Below are 22909 nucleotides of genomic sequence, written 5' to 3' on the forward strand. Positions count from 1 at the left end.
CAACCTAAGGACGTGTTATTTTAGCACTTTACCTGTGAATCTTTTAAGCTGTCCACATTTACCAACAGTAGAGACTAACTAATAATAAATATAATACTGCCACGGTAACAAAATGTCGTGCAGACTTTAAAATCATATTTTTGATGGATATTTAATTTTTTTCAAATTTGATATAATGCTGAGTATGACCCCAATATGTAGATGATTTTTATCTCTGAATGATTGGAGGGAAATACAAACACATACATCCAGGAGAGAAAAATATTCATAGTACTTATCTTTTTGTTATTGGTAATTTAAATTTTCTTTTTTGTGTTTTCCAAGTAAATTTTGGAACATTTATAGTCAGAAATTGTTATTAAAAAAAAAAAACAACAACAGTGGCCTTCTGGAAATGCCTCTGTCTTTTTTAGTCTTCATTAAAGATTGGGAGTAAATTTCAGATCAGAGATGTCTGAAGTGGGGTGAGTTATATCATAAACCTTGCTCACAGTTAAAATTAAGTCCCCAGGAGCTGGACCATTTGTGTTGACATGGGATACTATAACTTAAAAACAAATATTTAACTATAAGGGAAACGTTGTAAAGAAGAGAAACATTCAGTGCTAATTTTTAAATTTAATTTTTGTCAAATCACAATTCCTGGGGTTGGACAGAGAAAGGAAAGCTCCTCAGTGCTATTATTTTCTCTTTTCTGGGTAAATCACATCTAATTTTCCCGGAGATGTGAGATCACATCCCAGGGACTGAATAGATTTTTTTTTTTAATTTATTTATTTTTGGTTGTGTTGGGTCTTCGTTTCTGTGCGAGGGCTTTCTCTAGTTGCGGCAAGCGGGGGCCACTCTTCATCGCGGTGCGCGGGCCTCTCACTGTCGCGGCCTCTCTTGTTGCGGAGCACAGGCTCCAGACGCGTAGGCTCAGTAGTTGTGGCTCACGGGCTTAGTTGCTCCGCGGCATGTGGGATCTTCCCAAACCAGGGCTCGAACCTGTGTCCCCTGCATTGGCAGGCAGATTCTCAACCACTGCACCACCAGGGAAGCCCCTTTTTAAAAAATTTTTTTTTATTTATTTATTTTATTTTTGTCTGCGTTGGGTCTTCATTGCTGCGTATTGGCTTTTCTCTAGTTGTGGTGAGAGGGGGCTACTCTTCGTTGCGGTGCGTGGGCTTCTCATTGCGGTGGCTTCTCTTGTTGAGGAACACGGGCTCTAGGCGTGTGGGCTTCAGTAGTTGTGGCGCACGGGCTCAGTAGTTGTGGCGCACAGGCTTAGTTGCTCCGCGGCATGTGGGATCTTCCTGGACCAGGGCTCGAACCTGTGTCCCCTGCATCGGCAGGTGGATTCTTAACCACTGCGCCACCAGGGAAGCCCGACTTGATGGATTTTTAAAGAAAGATTTTTTACCAGTGTCTCAAGGTAATATATTCCCTTATTTAATAATATTTGGTAACAGAAAATTATTTATGTCTAATCTTTCTTAAATGCGTTTCTTGACCACTCCTCAGTAGTGATTACAAACTTTCCTCCTATGTCATTCTGTGCTTGAAAATATAGCATCCGATGCTTCTCTTTTAAAAATAATCAGGATCCAGAAAATGTTTAGTTCTGAGTTTTGCTTTCCTATGCTTTTAGACTTTTGGCTTTCTCTGTTGACAGAAGCCAACTTTATACTGAAGGAGGCTACTGTGGGTTTCTGTTTAACTCTGCATTTTTATAGCACCAATCACCACACTGAAACTATGTTGTATTATTGTCAGTGGATGAGACAGCAGGACTCAGAATAAGAGAAAGGAAAGGATTTACAAGAGGATAATGGCATTCTTCTAAGCAAATTCTTTTTTTCTCCAGGGTTTTTATTTTTGAGGATTTGAGAGTTCATTTTCTCTTGAAGGAAAAGAAAGAATAATCTCACAATGCAATATTGTACAGAAAAATCAATATATTTTCATGGTAAATGTTTACTAAGAAATTCTGAAAACATAAAACAGGCTAGAATTAAAAACTAAAACTTCATGTCAATATTAACCCAAATTTGAACTCCTGTTAATGCCTTAAATAGAACATAGCTTTTCCCTTCCTTTTTAAAAATTTCCCAGCTGTGGAGAATCTAATGTGCCACTAAAAATGAGAGGAAAGTACAGTTTTATTATTTTCATGAGTCTAGTGACCTCTACTCTTATACTACAAATTATTTGAGTTACACTGGATTTGAGACCAACACTGTTTCTCAGAAAATGAGTCATTGGAGGTTTAAGGACTTTTTTGGGGCTTTGTGCATTGTTCCTTAGGGTAAATTGCTGACCACTCCCAAAGAATCACATGGTATTCTGGTTTTTTGCTCTGAATCTTCCTTTGGTCCTCAGTCTCATGAAATTGGCGTCAACAATGCTTACTTTTCCCCGAGCTGATGCTTGGAAACAATTCCTTTGTTCAGAATAAGCTAATTATGAAGTAGCGTCTTATGAAAATAGCAGCCTTTTCCTTTCCTCTTATCCCAAAAGCTCAAAGTGTTTTTCTTTTCCGCACAAAATAGGGATGAAATAAAATATACCACACAGAATTTTAAAATAATAGATAAAAACATATGCATACAGTTCAATAAGAAGTCAGTAATACATTCCTTTGTTCCCAGCATTTGGCCAAGAAAGAATACCTTGATGGTGATTTCAGTCATAATTGCGGGCAACTGGAAATTCTAACTCAATATTTAAGAAAGAATAAATCTGTATCTATAGAACACAGAGTGAATTTAATCATTGTAGGGGAGCTAAGTCAGAATTTAGGTCAACAAGGCATTCATAGGAATGAGGACCATCACTTTTTTCACTTCCTCCTCTTAATTAATTAATATTGATTGGATGGTACATAGTTCATGGCTGTGCTAAGGCTGAGCAGATGAATATCAGCGCTCTTGACAAAACTGTCTTTTTTTTTTTTTTTTGTCCGCACCACCCGGTTTGCAGGATCTTAGTTCCCTGGCAGTTAAAGCACCGAGTCCTAACCACTGGACCACCAGGGAATTCCCAAAACTGTCTTCTACAGGAATGATTTATTTTGCAGTTTTTCCTTCATTTAGTCTTTCCCTATATTTTTAGGTTGCAGTGAGTGGCCAAGGAGGCAGCGTTTTCTGGAGTGCTTTCTCATTGGCTTATCTGTGGCCGATACCTGATGAAAACTGAGGAAATAGGAACTATCTCTTGTGGAGGGGAAGCAGACCTACAGTGGGCCAGGCCCTATACCAGGTAGGAATTTTCAATATATTATTTTGCTTAGTCTTCACACAAATCCCAAGGAGAGCATTGTTGGCATTACCATCTTCACAAATGAGGAAACTATTGCCCAAGGTCACATGTTGGCTAAAGGTCAGGATCCTGATCGCTGTCTAGGCCTGTCACACTGTTTACAAAGACTTGACAATTCCGGGCCTGTGCCCCTTCTTTGAGTAATATGTTGATCCTTCTGTAAAGGAAAAGATTCTCTGTGTTCCGCTCAGTGTAGACCATGGCTATTGTTATGATGTTATTTAAAGATCTATAAGCATAAATCTTGGTGTACATTTCTTATGTTTATATCTCTTATGAAACCATGGAAACCAACAAATTTACTAATTAAATATAAGCACAACTATAAAGGCAATTCCATCCAAATCAATATCAATTTGATGTGATAGATTTTATATTTTTTTTCCCCTAAGGACCTCACAACACAAATTTTATACAGCCTGCCACTGTGAAGTTTCAAGTTTGGGTGCCTTTAGTATCACATCAGTATTGTATGATGGTGCCCACCACTTTTCTCTTTTAGATGTATTGAGAAATCTTAGGACAGTGTCATTTGGCTGTCATTAAGTGTCTACAAATAATATATACACAGAGGATTTTTTAGGGCAGGGGAAATACTCATGATTTTTTTTTCTTTTACTATATATATATATTTTTTTATTTTTGGCTGTGTTGGGTCATTGTTGCTGCGCACAGGCTTTCTCTAGTTGCGGCGAGCAGGGGCTACTCTTCGTTGCGGTGCACGGGCTTCTCATTGCGGTGGCTTCCCTTGTTGCAGAGCATGGGCCCTAGACGCGTGGACTTCAGTAGTTGCGGCACACGGGCTCAGTAGTTGTGGCTCACGGGTTGTAGAGCGCAGGCTCAGTAGTTGTGGCGCACGGGCTGAGTTGCTCCGCGGCATGTGGGATCTTCCCGGACCAGGGCTCGAACCCGTGTCCCCTGCATTGGCAGGCAGATTCTTAACCACTGCGCCACCAGGGAAGTCCCTCTGTGTAATATTATAATGATGGCTGTATGTCATTATACATTTGTCCAAACCCATAGAATTAGAATGTACAACACCAAGAGTGAACCCTAAGGTAAACTTTAGACTTTGGGTGATTATGATGTGTCAATGTAGGTTCATCCTCGGTAAAAAAGATGTACCATTCTGATGAGTGATGTTGATAATGGGGAGGCTGTGCATGTGTGGGGACAGAAGGTATATGGGAAATCTCTGTACCTCCTTCTCAATTTTGCTGTAGACCTAAGTGCTCTAAAAAAATTAAGTCCTTTCAAAAAAAAAAAAAAAAGATAAATTCAAAGGACTCTCCCAGAGTATAGAAAAAAAAAGTCAAAGATTAAACAACAGTAAGGAAAAGATATTGATATTTATCAGTCCAGGAGTCCATTGTCTGACCAGTAGGAGTTTCAGAGAGGATAGAGAAAATAGAGAAGATGAAAGTATCTCTAAAGTGAAGAACTGGTGAACAGATTTAAAACAACAACAACAAAATTCATACAAGAGAATATGACTCAGCGTTAAAAGGAATGAACTGCTGAGACATGTAATTACATGGATATACCTGAAAACATGCTGAGTAAAAAGACTCGAAAGAGTAGATACTGTATGGTTCAATTTACATGAAGTTTTAAGGCAGGTCAAACTGATCTGTGGTGACAGAGTGGATTAGTGGTTACCTTGGGTGGAGGGATTGATTGAATTAGTGGGATTTTTGCATGTTTGAAAAATCATTCTGGTGGGAAGAGTGACTGGAGGCAATGAGTTGAAGAGCTTATTAGGGCCATATAACTTCTGGGCCTGTGGGACCTGTGAGATTAGTTATCATAAATGTGTTGTGGCACTAATCTGTACATTAGTATACTTTTCCCTAGAGCACCAGCAGCCCAGGTGTAAGAAAATGGAAGAGGATGTTTGGACTAATCCATGGAAGAACGTGTAGCAAAGAGGGAATGCACCAAGGCAACTGAGAATCATTCAAAATAATGGTGACAGGAAGAGATAAAAGCAGCTGATAGAATAGTAAGGAGTCAGGAGATGCGAGATCATGACGGGGCAGGAAAGTATGTGTAAGGGAAGTGAGGGAGAGGCTGTGGTCAGTGGCGTGCTGGAGTAATCTAGGGGCTGACAAATCCCAGGCAATTCTTTAAAAGTCTAGACAACATGGAATGAACTCTAAGGTGCGCTGTTTAGTGAAAAAGACCAGATCCAGGAAGATGTGTATAGTAGGCTACGAGGTAAAAGGGGAGACCATTTATATGTATGTACTTGCATGTTAGTAAACTATTTCTGGAAGGAAATATAAGAACCTTATAACATCAGTTGACTCTGGGGAGGAGAGCTGGGTAGCTGGGGGACACAGGAGGGAAGGAGACTTTTCGCTCTCTTCCCTTCTGCTCCTCTTGAATATTGACCCATGTGTATGTTATTACCTATTAAAAATATATAAATAAAATTTAAAAAACAAGGAAAAAGAAAATAGATGTGAGATAATGAATAAAAACAGAACACAAAGTGAGATATTCATGCTTCACATATAAAAGTATGCTTCAAATATATATACGCTTAGGCACATATGTGAACCAGTACTAGATGGTAAGAGAAACAAGCCCTATTTGATTTGTTTATTTATTTATTTATTAGCCGCGTGGCATGTGTGATCTTAGTTCCCTGACGGGGATTGAACCTGTGCCCCCTGCAGTGGAAGCACAGGGTCTTAACCACTGGACCGCCAGGGAAGTCCCTGATTTGTTTTAGAATATAGACAAAAATGCTTAAAAAGAAGGCAATCAAAAAAAAAAAAAGAAAAAGAAAAAAAAAGATCACTGGACGCTCTAGATTATATTATCTAATGGCTAAACACTTAGCACCTACTATGCTGGTGCTGATCCCAAATTATTAATGCAAAATACGATTCTGAAGAGCCATTAGCACTAAAGTTACTCATGTAGCTTCTTCACGATATATTGTCTATTTTGCCCTTGGTCCTTTATATTCAGTCAGCTTGCTTAGAGTATGCCAGCACATAAAAGCAAGTCTCGGACTTCCCTGGTAGCACAGTGGTTAAGAATCCGGGGCTTCCCTGGTGGCGCAGTGGTTGAGAATCTGCCTGCCAATGCAGGGGACACGGGTTCGAGCCCTGGTCTGGGAAGATCCCACATGCCACGGAGCAACTGGGCCCGTGAACCACAATTACTGAGCCTGTGCGTCTGGAGCCTGTGCTCCGCAACAAGAGAGGCCGCGATGGTGAGAGGCCCGCGCACCGCGATGAAGAGTGGTCCCCACTTGCCGCAACTAGAGAAAGCCCTCGCACAGAAACAAAGACCCAACACAGCCAAAAATAAATAAATAAATAAATAAATTAATTAATTAATTAAAAAAAAAAAAAAAGAATTCCACCAAGTTTCTCCATCAGGGAGAGCTTTAGCTTGCCCCATGTAGGGGTAGAGTGATATGTAACTAGTTCACCTATACTCCACGCCTGGGCTGAGAAATAAAACAAGCTGCACATGTCTTCCAGACTGAACCAGACTGCTCTCCATTTACACAGGACCAGCCACAGAGTAGATGCTCAATGAATGCACTGACTTCAATGAAACCAAAGAATCTATTCCAAGAAGCCACAAATCCATCATCATTCAGCCAATAAAATCAATGTACTGGAAGTTTTTGTTTTAAAAGAAGCAATAGGTACCTTAAAACTTTCACTTACGAAGTCTTCTTTACTAATTTTTTAACCTGAAAGTTGATTGCTTCCTGATTTTTCACACACACACACGCCTTCATTTACTGTATTATCAAGATCAGATTTGCCCAATTAGAAAGTAGAATAGTAAGGAATATCTATAATTAAGAGACTAACAAGAAGAGTTTTAAAAAAAAATCAACCTAACTAGTGTTTCAGGATGAAAGGAACTCAGGGGCTTGCAGAGATATTTGGATTGTATTTTTCCTTTACTTTATAATCAAGTCATGCTAATATAAAACAAAAACACAACTTGAACTAAACATACATTTCACTCATGACTAATTACAAAGCAGGCATTTCAAATCAGTGTTGAGCTAATGCTTTTAGAACAATTATTTAATTTTCAGCATCCAATATCTGTCGAGTAAATCACCAATTTCCATTTCATTCTTATTTACTATAAAAAAAATCAAATTAGTATAAAGCTATTTCACAGCTGTCTTTAAATTAAACCATAATGAAGAGCATGCAGCATTTGGGGCTTGCTTTGGCATCTCCAAATCAAACATTCTTTTGTTCAAATATTAAAGAACAATACCAATAGTTATGTTTTATTTTGAAGTTTAAAGCCGGGCTTCATAATCTCGATTTTAACTTGTGATTTTTCACAAGTAACTCAAATATTGAAATGTATGTTTCTAAGGACAGGGGTTGGCTGCAGAGTGGAGCAGAGTATGAAACATAATTATTAGTTTTTAACTGACTTTTGATAATAAGAACAGAATCACCAGCTCAGCTATTACTACATTTTTGTTAATAATCAGGTTTTCTTGCATTAAATCTAAACAGATCTTCTAGTAGCAAATGTAGACCTTCAAGACCTTCAAAGAAAAATCAACAATCCCATTTTCTAGCAAAATTTATTTACCAGGAAGGTATAGATTTTTCAAACAAATAAATTGTTAATAAAGTTTTGCATAATAAATTAACCAAGTTAAATTATCAGAAAATGAGTCTGTTTGGTTCGGTCAAAGATGATTTTTGGTTTTAGTGTCTTTCACTGCTTGATAAAGTGAAGTGACTTACCACGCAGGCAGTGTGCAGTGTAGCAGAAGAGACTCCGGCTGGATTAGTCTGGGTTCCAGCCCTGCCTGTATCCTGCCTTGTATGGTAGATTAGATGGATCACTTCAATTTCTCCGACTGTTGGCTTCATCATTTATAAAATGGGGAAAATACCTGTTCTCCTCCCTAGGGATCATTGTGATGTTTGTGAAAGAATCTTGGAAGAAACCTCACACACACACCCGGTGTAAAGCAAAGGCAATTGGTGAGTGGATTAAAGCCTAGAAATTTCATTGTTTCATTATGTGATGCCTAAACTAATAGACCTTTTTTATAAATAAAAATTTAGAGAACATTCTTATTTAATTCTATCACTTACTGAGCACAAGATGGGAAACATTGTTTTAATATTATTTCTATCTGGGGATTTCCCTGGCGGTCCAGTGGTTGGGACTCTGAGCTTTCAGTGCAGGGGGCACGGGTTCGATCCCTGGTTGGGGAATTGGATCCTGCATGCCAAGCAGCGTGGCCAAAAATATATATATATTATTGCTATCTGTAGATATATGATGGCTCTAGCTGTAAAACTGGCCTGCTACTTTGAGTATATTGTGAAATCATGAGAAATTTTAATATTTGTTGTTTATTGAATGGGATACTCCTTAAAGTTCAATTTGTGTCTTTCTAACCTTGGTATTTGAGATGAAAAAGATAAAGCAGGCATTAGACTGGATTTTGGAGATTTTTCTTTATCAAGAATTTTTATGGCCCTTTTCTTCTTGAAAATAGAAATTAAGGCCCTACTAATATTCAGGGTTCAGACAGTGTGTTTTCACTCAGAATAGATCATGAACCAAAAACAACTCTACAGTGGTCAACACCACCCAATCAGAAGAATGTTTTGATGTATTAAATTAATCTTTGAGAAAGTCAATAGATTCCCCAGCTCCTTTTACTGAGTGAGTTTTTGAAGGAAATAAGGAAGTGAGAGCTAAGTGTCCCTCACCCCATTTCTGTTGTAACAGCGTTGGGGAGAAGGAATGAGTGAAGCCTGATTGTGCTCTGATGGGCAGGAGCTAGGGCAAGAACACTGTGTAGGCTCTGACCGCTGCATGTTCACCAGACCTGCTGCACCCGACGGTGCACCCTGGGATGGTGCTCTGTGAGCCAATCCAGACAGTCTCTCTCCAGGATAGGAAAGATGAGAACCAGAGAAAAAGACACCAACACCATATCCACTGTAAGTCATGTCCACCCAGAGGGAAAGAAAGCCCAAACTGGGAATCGCCACCCTGGGCTGAGGGAAGCAAAAGAAGATAGACTGAGCCATTTCCATCTCTTCCCTTTTTTTCTCACACCACTATTACTTCTTTTTCTTTTCTGAAGTGCCTTGTGTAAAGGACTGCTTAATATGGTAAATTATGCAGGTGGGCTAGAAAAAAGAGAAAAGGTTGGCCCAGAAGCAATTCTGCAACACCAATGTTTTCTGTTCATTAGGTTTTAGAACTCTGTTAACTTTAATATACTATAAATTATATAGATATATGCAACTCCATGTTCACTGAAGCATTACTTAAAATAGCCAAGATATGGAAACAACCTAAGTGTCCATCAGTGGATGAGTGCATAAAGAAGTTGTGGTATACAGTCAGCCCTCTAATCCACAAGTTCTGCATCCACAAATTCAACCAAACACAGGTCAAAAATATTTGAAAAAAAATTCTAGAAAGTTCCAAAAAGCAAAACTTGAATTTGCCTCACTCCTGCAACTATTTACATACATAGCATTTACATTGTACTAGGTATTATAAGTGATCTAGAGATGATCTAAAGTATATGGGAGGCAAATCATAACTACAGTGAGGCATCTCCTCACACCGGTCAGAATGGCCATCATCAAAAAATCTACAAACAATAAATGCTGGAGAGGGTGTGGAGAAAAGGAAACCCTTCTACACTGTAGGTGGGAAATTGGTATAACCACTATGGAGAGCAGTATGGAGGTTCCTTAAAAAACTAAAAATAGAGTTACCATATGATCCTACAATGCCACTCCTGGGCACATACCCAGAGAAAACCGTAATTCAAAAAGATACATGCACCTCAGTGTTCATAGCAGCACTGTTTACAAAAGCCAGGACATGGAAGCAACCTAAATGCCCATCGACAGATGAATGGATAAAGAAGATGTGGTACATATATACAATGGAGTATTACTCAGCCATAAAAAAGAATTAAGTAATGACACTTGCAGCAATGTGGATGGACCTAGAGATTGTCATACTGAGTGAAGTAAGTCAGAAAAGGACAAATATCATATCACTTATATGTGAAATCGAAAAAAATGGTACAAATGAACTTATTTACAAAACAGAAATAGAGTCACTACAGTCTTATGGTTACCAGGGGGAAAAGGGCAGAGGGATAAATTGGGAGATTGGGATTGACATATACGCGTTACTATATATAAAATAGATAACTAATAAGGACCTACTGTATAGCACAGGGAACTCTACTCAATACTCCATAATGACATGGGAAAAGAATCTTAAAAAGAGCAGATGTATGTATATGTATAACTGATTCACTTTGCTGTACAGCAGAAGGTAACACAACATTGAAATCAACTGTACTCCAATAAAAATTTTAAAAAAGAATTAAACGCAAATCTCTGGCAGAGGCAAGGTTATCGCATTATAGCGTTGAATAAAATTTTTATTTAAAAAATAAAGTATATGGTAGGATGTACATAGGTTATATGCAGTACTACACAATTTTATATAAGAGACTTGAACATCCATGGATTTTGTTATCCAATGGGAATTTTGGAACCAGTCTCCCTCGGATACCAAAGGATGATGGAATATTATTCAGCCATTCAAAAAAAGGAAATCTTGCCATTTACGACAGCATCAATGAACCTTGAGGACATTATGCTAACTGAAATAAGTCAGACAGAGAAAGACAAATACCATATTGTCTCTCTTATATGTGGAATCTAAAAAACAAAAACAACAAAACAAAAAATCTCATAGAACAGAAAACAGATCAGTGTTGAGATGGGGGGCTGGGGTGGGAGAAATGGGAGAAGGGGGTCAAAAGGTAAAAAGAAAAAAAAAAACGGAATGTCAACTTATCAAAAAAATAGTATTGCCATTAAGGAAAAAAATATATATATATACTATGAATTAGAGAAAAAATTAAGTATGTAATTATAAGATATAGCTACCCCTTAGCAAAAGTAGAATACCATATACCATGCTATCAATCTCTTAACCACCTACTATACCTATTAACATTTATACCTATTATTATGTTCTATTTAAGAATATTGCTAAATGAATCAGAAGTTCTTTTAAAGATTTTGATGTGTTCCTGTTTAAAAGGTTTCAGTAGTCTCTGTCACATTAAAATAACTATGAAGACACATAAGATAAGTATTTGACACTCATAGCTGACCTAATCTCAGGAGTTGGGAGGAAGAGTCATGAGCTGTAAGGATGACAGCACTGGACTGGGAACACACCTGGTGGACTGCCTGTATAATGCCATTAGAAACGGGCAGGCATGCCTACCTAAAAATAAAAAGATTCTCCGCTCTCCTTTATTAACTGTTGCCTGGATCAAAAATACAAGAGGGACACCAACCAGGAAATGGGGCAGCCATACTTCTAAGTGCAGCTGCCTCTTTCGGAGACAGCTGGGATGCTGGGCCCACTCTACATCAGGATATTTGGCAACGGCTGGAGACATTTTTAGTTGTCACGGCGTGTGGGGAAGGTGGAACTGGCATCTAAGGGGCAGGGGCCAGAGATGCTGCCAAACATCCTATGAGGCACAGGACGGCCCCCCACAGCAAAGAATTATCTACCCCCGCATGTCAAGAGCACCGAAGTAGAGAGATCCTGCTCTTACACCATCAAGACCTCTTCCTACATCATTGCAGAAATCAAAATTTCTTGAAAACTGACAAAATGAGAGACTGGATGTGGGAACTAATTGTAGCATGAGCACAGGCGGGGAAGACTGTATCAAAGCCTTTGAGTAGTATTAGATGAAAACCAGTAGGAATTAGACTACGAGCTGTGCAAAATCAGCCTGCCATCTAGGTGTAGATCTGAGATGGAAAGTCAACTGTCATCCAAATGAACAGGAAGTGAGGCCAAGGGCAATTCCCATGGTGTTTAGATAGCTCTCATAAGTATATGTAACAAAAATATATCCTCAGATATACCAAGCCTCAAAAGTTATGTCATTTATACACTCTTCTTGGGAAAAAAAATTACTTGAGACCTAGCTCCAGATGGCCAAGAATGGATTGACTCAAGAAATGAAAAATAGGGGAAGTTTGGGTAGCAAAACTCCAGAATAAAGTTTAAATATGTGTTGTCAGATTGTACAGCTCAGAGGTAAAGCGTGGCTCTGTAATACTTCCTTTAACTATTCCTTACTCAATGTAAGGAACTGTTGAGAATCACATCTCCCTCCCTCCCTCCCTCCCTCCCTCCCTCCCTCTCTCCCTCCCTCCCTTCCTTCCTTTGTATAGTTCATTTACAATGTTGTGTTAGTTTCAGGAGGACAGCAAAATGATTCAGCTATACATACATAAATATCTATTTTTTTCAGGTTCTTTTTCCTTATAGGTTATTACAAAACATTGAGTATAGTTCTCTGTGCTATACAGTAGGTCCTTGTTGGTTATCTATTTTATATATAGTAGTGTGTATATGTTAATCCCAAACTCCTAATTTGTCCCTCCTCCCCCTTTCCCCCTTTGGTAACCATAAGTTTGTTTTCTGTGTCTGTGGGTCTATTTCTGTTTTGTACATAAGTTCATTTGTATCATTTTTTTAATATAGATTCCACATATAAGCGATATGATATTTGTCTTTCTTTGTCTGGTTTACTTCACTTAGTATGATAATCTCTAGGTCCATCCGTGTTGCTACAAATGACATTATTTCATTCTCTTTTATGGATGAGTAAAACCCATTATATAAATATACCACATCTTCTTTATCCATTCCTCTGGCAATGACATTTAGGTTGTTCCCACATCTTGGCTATTGTAAATAGTGATACTATGAACATTGGGGTGCACATACCTCTTTCAGTTATGGCTTTCTCTGAATATATGTCCAGGAGTGGGATTGCAGGATCATATGGTAACTCTATTAGTTTTTTCAGGAACCTCTAGAGTGTTCTCCATAGTGGTGTACCAATTTACATTCCCACCAACAGTGTAGGAGGGTTCCTTTTTCTCCACACCCTCTCCAGCAATTATTATTTGTAGATTTTTTGATGATGGCCATTCTGACCGGTGTGACGTGATACCTCGTGGTAGTTTTGAGTTGCACTTCTCTAATAATTAGCAATGTTGAACATTTTTTCATGTGCCTGTGGGCCATCTGTATGTCTTCTTTGGAAAAATGTGTATCTAGATCCTCTGCCCATTTTTTGATTGGGTTGTTTGTATTTTTGATATTGAGCAGTATTCTCTTTTTGGTATATTTTGGAGATTAATCTCTTGTCGGTCACATCATTTGCAAATATTTTCTCCCATTCTGTATGCTGTCTTTCCATTTTATGGTTTCCTTTGCTGTGCAAAAGCTCTTAAGTTTATTAGGTCCCATTTGTTTATTTTTGTTTTTATTCCCATTACTCTAGGTGACACATCCAAAAAGACATTGCTGTGGTTTATGTCAAAGAATGTTCTGCCTATGTTTTCCTCTAAGAGTTTTATAGTATCTGGTCTTACATTTAGGACTTTAATCCATTTTGAGTTTATTTTATGTGGGGTGTTAGAGAATGTTCTAATTTCATTCTTTTACATGTAGCTGTCCAGTTTTCCCAGCACGACCTATTGAAGAGACTGTCTTTTCTGCACTGTATACTCTTGCCACCTTTGTCATAGATTAATTGACCATAGGTGTATGGATTTATTTCTGGGCTTTCTATCCTATTCCATTAATCTGTATTTCTGTTTTTGTGCAAGTACTATATTGTTTTGATGACTATGGCTTTGTAGTATAGTCTGAAGTCAGGGAGCCTGATTCCTCCAGCTCTGTTTTTGTTTCTCAAGATTGCTTTGACTATTCGGGGTCTTTTGTGTTTCCATACAAATTTAAAAATTATTTGTTCTAGTTCTGTGAAAAATGCCATTGGTAATTTGATAGGGATTGCCTTGAATCTGTAGATTGCTCTGGGTAGTATAGTCATTTTCACAATATTGATTCTTCCAATCCATGAACACGGTACATCTTTCCATCTGTTTGTGTCATCTTCAATTTCTTTTATCAGCTTCCTATAGTTTTCAGAGTACAGGTCTTTTGCCTCCTTAGGTAGGTTTATTCCTAAGTATTTTATTCGTTTTGATGTGATGGTAAATGGGATTGTTTCCTTAATTTCTCTTTTCTGATCTTTCATTGTTAGTGTATAGAAATGCAACAGATTTCTGTGTATTAATTTTGTATCCTGAGACTTACTGAATTAATGGATGAGCTCTAGTAGTTTTCTGGTAGCGTCTTTAGGATCTTCTATGTGTATTATCATGTCATCTGCAAACAGTGACAGTTTTACTACTTCTTTTCCAATTTGGATTCCTTTTATTTCTTTTCCTTCTCTGATTGCCATGGCTAGGACTTCCAGAACTATGTTGAATAAAAGTCACAAGTGTGGACATCCTTGTCTTGTTCCTGGTCTTAGAGGAAATGGTTTCAGCTTTTCACCACTGAGTATGACGTTAGTTGTGGGTTTGTCATATATGGCCTTTATTATGTTGAGGTAGGTTCCCTGTATGTCCACTTTCTGGAGAGTTTTTATCATAAATGGATGTTGAATTTTATCAAAAGCATTTTCTGTGTCTATTGAGATGATCTTATAGTTTTTATTCTTCAATTTGTTGATGTGGTGCATCACACTGATTGATTTGCAGATATTGAAAAGTCCTTGCTCTGTACTTCCACTGCAGGGGGCACAGGTTCGATCCCCGGTCAGGGAACTAAGATCCCACAAGCTGTGCAGCATGGCCAAAAAAATAAATAAATAAAATAAATAAATGTTAAAAGTCCTTGCATCCCTGGGATAAATCCCACTCAGCATGGTGCATGATTCTTTTAATGTATTGTTGAATTCGGTTTGCTAGTATTTTGTTGAGGATTTTTGCGTCTATGTTCATCAGTGATATTGGCCTGTAATTTTCTTTTGTGTGATATCTTTGTCTGATTTGGTATCAGGGTGATGCTGGCCTCATAGAATGAGTTCAAAAGTGTTCCTTCCTCTGCCATTTTTTGGAATAGTTTCAGAAGGATAGGTGTTAACTCTTCTCTAAATGTTTGGTAGAATTCGTTTGTGAAGCCGTCTGGTCCTGGATTTTCGTTTTTTGGGAGTTTTTAAATCACAGATTCAATTTCAGTACTTGTAATTAGTCTGTTCATATTTTCTATTTCTTCCTGGTTAAGTCTTGGGAGACTGTACCTTTCTAAGAATCTGTCCATTTCTTTTCTTTTTTTTAAAATTATTACTAGGTTACTTTACACTCTTTTCTTACTAAAATTTTTTTTCTTTTTTTTTTGGCTGTGTTGTGTCTTTGTAGCTGTGCAGGGGCTTTCTCTAGTTGCGGCGAGTGGGGACTGCTCTTTGTTCTGGTGTGCGGGCTTCTCACTGCAGTGTCTTCTCCTGCTGCGGAGCATGGGCTCTAGGCCTGCGAGCTTCAGTAGTTGTGGCCCGCAGGCTCCAGAGCGCAGGCTCAGTAGTTGTGGTGCGTAGGCTTAGTTGCTCCATGACATGTGGGATCCTCCCGGACTGGGGCTCGAACCCATGTCCCCTGGATTGGCAGGCAGATTCTTAACCACTGTGCCACCAGGGAAGCCCCTGTCCATTTCTTCTACCTAGAAGAATCTGTAGAGCTTAGTAAAAAAGAAGTGAAACGTCTCATTGCTGAAGCAAAGGAAAAATTACAAGAAGAAGGTGGCAGTGATGAAGAGGAGACAGGCGATCCTTCAGAAGATGGCATGCAGGGTGCCTGTACCCAGGCCCGACCTCGGGAGCCCCTGGAGGACGGTGACCCAGAGGATGACAGGATGCTGGATGATGATGAGCTGGCCGAGTATGAATTAGATAAATATAATGAAGAAGGTGACCCAGATACTGAAACTCTTGGTGAATCTCTTTTGGGTCTTACAGTCTATGGGAGTAATGATCAAGATCCTTATGTTACTCTGAAAGATACGGAGCAGTATGAACGTGAAGTTTTCTTGATTAAGCCCAATGACATTCTCATAGTTTGTGGCAGAGCTGAACAGGACCAATGCAATTTAGAGGTACATGTTTATAATCAAGAAGAAGATTCTCTTTATGTCCACCAGGATATCCTGTTGTCTGCATACCCTTTGAGTGTGGAATGGCTGAATTTTGATCCTAGCCCAGATGATTCAACTGGAAATTACATTGCTGTGGGAAACATGACCCCCGTTATTGAAGTGTGGGATTTTGATATAGTGGAACTCTTTAGAGCCAGTCTTTACACTTAGAAGTAAGCTATCAAAAAAGAAGAAAAAGAAAGGAAAGATGAATTCCTCAGCAGATGGGCATACTGATGCTGTCCTTGACCTTTCTTGGAATAAGCTGATCAGAAATGTGCTGGCCAGTGCATCAGCTGATAACACTGTTATTCTGTGGGATACGTCCTTGGGGAAACCAGCAGCCAGCCTTGCCATACATACAGACAAGATCCAGACTCTCCAGTTTCATCCATTTGAAGCACAGACTCTGATTTCTGGATCATATGATAAGTCAGTGCCTTTGTATGACTGCTGAAGTCCAGAGGAAAGCCATCAAATGTGGCGATTCAGTGGGCAGATTGAGAGTGACTTGGAATCACTTTTCACCTTGTCATTTTTTGGCCAGTACAGATGACGGTTTTGTATATAATTTGGATGCACGTTCAGATAAGCCAATTTTTACACTTAATGCACACAATGATGAAATTTCTCATCTTGATCTAAGCAGTCAAATCAAGGGCTGTCTTGTGACTGCATTGGCAGACAAGTATGTGAAGATCTGTGTGAAGAATCTATCCATTTTATTGGAATATAGTTTTTCGTAGTAGACTCTTATGATCCTTGGTATTTCTGTAGTGCTGGTTGTGACTTCTCCTTTTTCATTTCTGATTCGGGCCCTCTCCCTTTTTTTCTTGATGAGTTTGGCTAAAAGTTTATCAATTTTGTTTATCTTTTCAAAGAATCAGCTTTTAGTTTCATTGATCTTTTCTATGGTGTTCTTCATCTCTATTTCATTTATTTCTGCTCTGATTTTTATGATTTCTTTCCTTTAACTAATTTTGGGTTTTGTTTGTTCTTCTTTCTCTAGTTGCTTTAGGTGTAAGATTAGGTTGTTTATTTGAGATTTTTCTTGTTTCCTGAGGTAAGCTTGTATTGCTATATACTTCCCTCTTAGAACTGCTTTTAGAACTGCTGCATCCCATAGGTTTTGGATCACTGTGTTTTCGTTTTCATTTATCTCTAGATATTTTTTGAGTTTTCTTCTTTGATTTCTTCAATGATCCATGGGTTGTGTGGTAGCATATTGTTTAGCCTCCATGTGTTTGTTTTTTGCAGTTTTTTTCTTGTAGTTGGTTTCTAATCTCATAGTGTTGTGGTCGGAAAAGATGCTTCTTGATATGATTTCAGTTTTCTTAAATGTACTGAGGCTTGCTTTGTGGCCCAGCATGTGATCTATCCTGGAGAATGTTCCATCTGCACTTTAAAAGAATGTATATTCTGCTGCTTTTGGATGGAATGCTCTATAAATATCAATTAAGTCCATCTGGTCTAATGTGTCATTTAAGGCCTGTGTTTTCTTGGTGATTTTCTGTCTGGATGATCTGTCCATTGATGAAAATGGGTTGTTAAAGTTCCCCACTATTATTGTATAAGTGTCAATTTCTCCTTTTATGTCTGTTAACATTTGCCTTATATATTGAGGTGCTCCTATGTTGAGTGCATGTTATTTGCAATTGTTATATCTTCTTGGATTGATCTCTTGACCATTATGTAGTGTCCTTCTTTGTCTCTTGTAACAGTCTTTATTTTAAAGTCTATTTTGTCTGATATGAATATTGCTACTCCAGGTGTCTTTTGATTTCTATTTGTATGGAATACCTTTTTTTTCATCCCCTCACTTTCAGTCTGTATGTGTGTCTCTAGATCTGAAGTGCATCTCCTGTAGACAGCATATATACAGGTCTTGTTTTTGTATCCATTCAGCCAGTCTGTGTCTTTTGGTTGGAGCATTTAATCCATTTACATTTGAGGTAATTATTGATATGTATATTCTTATTGCCATTTTGTTAATTGTTTTGGATTTGTTTTTGTAGGTCTTTTTTATTCCTTTCCTCTTTTTTTTCTCTTATACTGTGATTTGATGACTATCTTTAGTTTGTGTTTGGATTCCTTTTTCTTTTGTATGTGGTGGTATATCTATTATAGATTTTTGGTTTGTGGTCACCATGAGGTTTTGATATAGCAGTCTGTATATATATATGATTGTTTTAAGTTGCCGGTCTCTCTCTTTTTTTTAACATTTATTTATTTATTTGGCTGCACCAAGTCTTAGTTGCGGCACACAGCATCTTTGTTGCGGCATGCAGGATCTTTAGTTGCGGCATGTGGGATCTTTAGTTGCAGCATGCGGGCTCTTAGTTGCAGCATGTGGGATCTAGTTCCATGACCAGGGATTGAACCTGGGCCCCCCTGCATTGGGAGCATGGAGTCTTAACCACTGGGCCACCAGGGAAGTCCGAAATTGCTGGTCTCTTAATTTCGAATATCCCACATTTGCACTCTTCTCCTCTCATGATTACTGGTTTAGATGTTATATTTGTATGTGAATGATTTTCTACCTTTACTATATGTTTGCCTTTACTGGTGAGCTTTCCCAATTTGTAGTTTTTGTGTTTCTAGTTGTGGCCTTTTCTGCCTAGAGAAGTTCTTTTAGCATTTGTTATAAAGCTGGTTTGGTGGTGCTGAATTCTTTTAGCTTCTGCTTATCTGTAAAGCTTTTGATTTCTCCATCAAATCTGAGAGCCTTGCTGGGTAGAGTATTCTTGGTTGTAGGTTTTTCCCTTTCATCACTTTAAATATATTGTACCATCCCCTCTGGCCTGCAGAGTTTCTGCTGAAAAATTAGCTGATAATCTTATGGGGATTCCATTACATGTTATTTGGTTTCCCTTGTTGCTTTTAATATTTTCTCTTTATCTTTAATTTTCATCAGTTTGATTACTATGTGTCTCAGTATGTTCCTCCTTGGGTTAATCCTATATGAGACTCTCTGCACTTCCTGGAGTTGGGTGACTGCTTCCTTTCTGTTGTTAGGGAAGTTTTCAGCTATTATCTCTTCAAATATTTTCTCAGGCTCTTTCTCTCTCTCTCTTCTCCTTCTGGGACCCCTATAATGTGAATGTTGGTGCATTTGATGTTGTCCCAGAGGTCTCTTAAACTGTCCTCATTTCTTTTTCTTTATTCTGTTCCATGGCAGTGATTTCCACCATTCTGTCTTCCAGCTCACTTATCCATTCTTCTGCCTCATATATTCTGCTATTGATTCCTTCTAGTGTGTTTTTCATTGCAGTTATTGTATTCTTCAACTCTGGTTGTTCTTTATCTTTTCTAACTCTTTGTTAAAAACTTCTTGTAGTTTATCGCTCTGTGCATCCATTCTTTTCCCGAGTTCTTGGATCATCGTTATGATCACTACTCTGAACTCTTTCTCAGGTAGATAGCCTATCTCTATGTCACTTAGTTGTTCTTCTGGGGTTTTGTCTTGTTCTTTTGTCTGGAACATATTCCTTTGCTATCTCATTTTGTCTACATTTATATTTGTATTTTTATATATATGGAAGGTTAGTTATGTTTCTCAACCTTGGATAAGGGGTCCTCTGTGGGAGGTGTCCTGTGAGTCCCAGCAGTACACTTCCCTCTTGTCACCCAAGGGTCAGGGACCAGCTGGTGTCAGGGTAGGTTATGATCTGTCTGCTGACTTGGTTCCACAGGCTGCCAGATCTTAGTTTTCTTGCTTCTGGTGTCTGCCCTTGGTGGGTGAGGCTGGTCTAGAGGCTTGTGCAGGCTTCCTGGTGGGAGGGGCCAGTGCCTGGGCAGTGGTGGGTGGAACTGGGTCTTGGCCCTCTGGTGGGTGGGGCCATGTCTAGGGGCGTGTCAAGAGGTGGCTGTGGGCCCAGGAAGTTGTTAGGCAGCCTGTCTGCTGATGAGTGGGGCAGTGTTCCTGCCCTATTGTTTGGCCTGAGGTGTCCCAGCACTGGAGTCCACAGGCTTTTGGGGTGGGCCAGGTCTTGGTCCCAAAATGGCAGTCTCCAGGACAGTTCACATTGATGGATGCTCCCCAGTACACCCACCACTGGTGTCCTTGTCCTCACAGTGAGCCACAGCTGCCCTCCACCTTCGCAGGAGACCCTCTAAGACCAGCAGGTAGGTCTGGCCCAGGCTCCTATGAAGTCACCGCTTTTGCCCTGGGTCCTGGTGCACATGAGACCTTGTGTGCACCCTCCCAGAGTGGAGTCTCTGTTTCCCCCAGTCCTGTGGAGCTCCTGCACCCAAGCGCTGCTGGCCTTCAAAGCCAAATGCTCTGGGGGCTCCTCCTCCTGATGCCAAACCCCCAGGCTGAGGAGCCTGACGAGGGGCTCAGAACTCTCCTGTGGTAGAACTTTTGTCATATAATTGTTCCCAGTTTGTGGGTTGCTGGCCCGGGGGTTATGAGATTTGATTATATCATGTGTGTGTCCCTCCTACCATCTTGTTGGGTTTCTTCTTTATGTCTTTGGATGTAGAACATTTTTTTTGGTAGGTTCCAGTCTTTTTAATTTTTAATCGCCTCATAAGAGGAGATGAGCTCAAGGTCCTTCTGTTCTGCCATCTTGTGTTTTGTGAAAATGTGGCTCCTTTCTTGTCCATGTAATTGACATAAGGTGGCACTCAAGTTTGCACTCTCAGTACAGTTGGGAAGTAAACTGGCCCATTAAGGTCACTCCTTTTCTTCTGGTTGTAAGACACACAATTCCAGTGTAGAAAAGTAACTTCCAACTAAGCAAGGCCTCTTTGGGGTAATGGCAGATTGTTAAAGGCTTCTCTCCCCTCCTGTTTTCCCAGATGGTGATGCGGAGCTCAGCTGGGGCACCCACCCTGTCTAGCCTACAGGTGGCATCTCACATGCTATCCTCAGGCCTGGGTCTCTGTCCTAGTGAATCTACTGAGGATGTGCTGGGCTCAAGGGGCTTTTGGGCCCCACCAGGGTCCCCAAGGGGCAATGAGTAATTTCTGAGGTGTCTCCTATCCAGTCAGGTATTGCCTGGAACTCGAGAGTCACATCTTTCACTTACATTAAAAGAGCAAATGCTGTTGCAATCATTAACACATTGTGGACAAGGCTTGGAGAATTACAACTTTGTTTCTTCGTTAGATTTATTTTTCTCCCAAACAAAAGAAGAGTTTCATAGAGGTAGACTGGTCATTTTTTACAGTAAATTAATTCAAGTAAGCAATTTTCTGCATCTTTAAAATAAATATTAAGTGACTTGAATCACTCATAAAAGTATGAGTTGTTTTTAATTGGTAAAGACAAATATTTCATTGGTATTATAATCAAGCCCTTGCCATTTTTCCATGTAGGATAAGTAAATGTTCCTTTGTTAATAATGGCTAAAAATCATACAACAAATGGTTTAACTTATTTACATATTTACATATGGAATATAAGCATAGAAAAAAGACTGAAGCAATATGTTAGTAATTATTATCTCTGGGTAGTGAATCTCCAGGTGCTTTTTATTTTCTATTGTATACTCTTCTGTATTTTGCAGATTTTCTATAAGGGGAATGTATTTTTTTTATAATATTTTAAAATCCATTATATACTATATATACCAATAACTACTATGCAAATAAATGCACAGGAAAGAGAGTATAGAATGAAATGAGCCAAAGGGAGTCTTTCATCCATCCATTCATTCATTCATTCATTCATCCAACAGATACTTACTGAGCACCTACTATACCAGGGTCATGGCCAGTTTTGAGCAGTGCTGTCTTCAGGAATGAACTTTTAGTTCATTTTTCGTCTTTCTTTTGTACTGCTTAAAAGTTTTATTGTGAATATGTTTTTACTTATGAAATGACAGGGCATTATATTTATTTTTAAAAGATTCGGCTAGAGCTGTAGTTCAGAAAGGAGCGTGTTGGTATAACTGTGTAGACATGTTTTAACAGATGAGCTTTTGAGATATTCACTTATTTTTGAAGTAACATTGGTATTCCCCATAAAGGCGTTTTCCTGCTCCTTGTAAAATTCATTTCTTTAGCAAACAGAAGCCATAATTTTTAGAAAAAAATTATTTTTATTAGTGAGATTTTATATTACTTTCAACATCTGCCTATCTATCTTAATATAAGTAACTATACTTTTTCTGAAGAGCAAAATTTTACATATGTTTATTTACTTTTGTTTAAATATCTTATTTCAATAATGGGTTTGGGGTAATAAAAATATACAAGTGTATAGTGTAAAATGAATTTGAAATTATATAAATACAAATTATATCATGTCTTTTTGCGAATAAGATTTATCTTTAGATTTATCTTTTTCACTCTTTTTCTTCTGTTTTTCTTCTGCTTGTTTTTCGAAATAATCTTTAAGGAGATGGTTCAGCTGTGGTTCATACTGGCTTGCGTGTTGCAATCCATCTTCCCTCCCTTAGAAAGATACAAAACATGAGACAACTATATTTTACAGTAGTTTCCATATTATCATTTCACTCATCTCCCATAGTGGTAAATTCAGAGCTGTTCCTACCTGAACCACCCCAAG

General features: G+C 38.7%; 1 protein-coding gene, 1 long non-coding RNA gene and 1 pseudogene across 10 annotated transcripts in view; 2 read left to right on the forward strand and 1 right to left on the reverse strand.

The window, feature by feature from the left end:
• Positions 1-22909, forward strand: part of LOC309627610 — a 33281-nt gene that overhangs the window by 9326 nt on the left and 1046 nt on the right. The window contains exons 2-3 of the long non-coding RNA XR_014243848.1: positions 3094-3240; positions 8223-8297. This is a non-coding gene — a long non-coding RNA (uncharacterized lncRNA). The remainder of the gene's footprint in view (positions 1-3093; positions 3241-8222; positions 8298-22909) is intronic.
• On the forward strand, positions 12562-19193 carry LOC309627784 (periodic tryptophan protein 1 homolog pseudogene; annotated as a pseudogene). The gene has a single exon. The product of its transcript is annotated as a periodic tryptophan protein 1 homolog pseudogene (transcript).
• ZGRF1 (zinc finger GRF-type containing 1) overlaps positions 20091-22909 on the reverse strand; it is a 79338-nt gene continuing 76519 nt past the window's right edge. For all 8 annotated transcript variants that reach the window (XM_082389603.1, XM_082389602.1, XM_082389606.1 and 5 more), the window contains one exon: positions 20091-22794. In XM_082389603.1, coding sequence (XP_082245729.1) covers positions 22637-22794 — 158 coding nt within the window. In that variant the 3' untranslated portion in view covers positions 20091-22636. The remainder of the gene's footprint in view (positions 22795-22909) is intronic.

The sequence above is a fragment of the Balaenoptera borealis genome, assembly GCF_965194805.1.
Source record: "Balaenoptera borealis genome assembly, chromosome: 4".
NCBI lineage: Eukaryota > Metazoa > Chordata > Mammalia > Artiodactyla > Balaenopteridae > Balaenoptera > Balaenoptera borealis.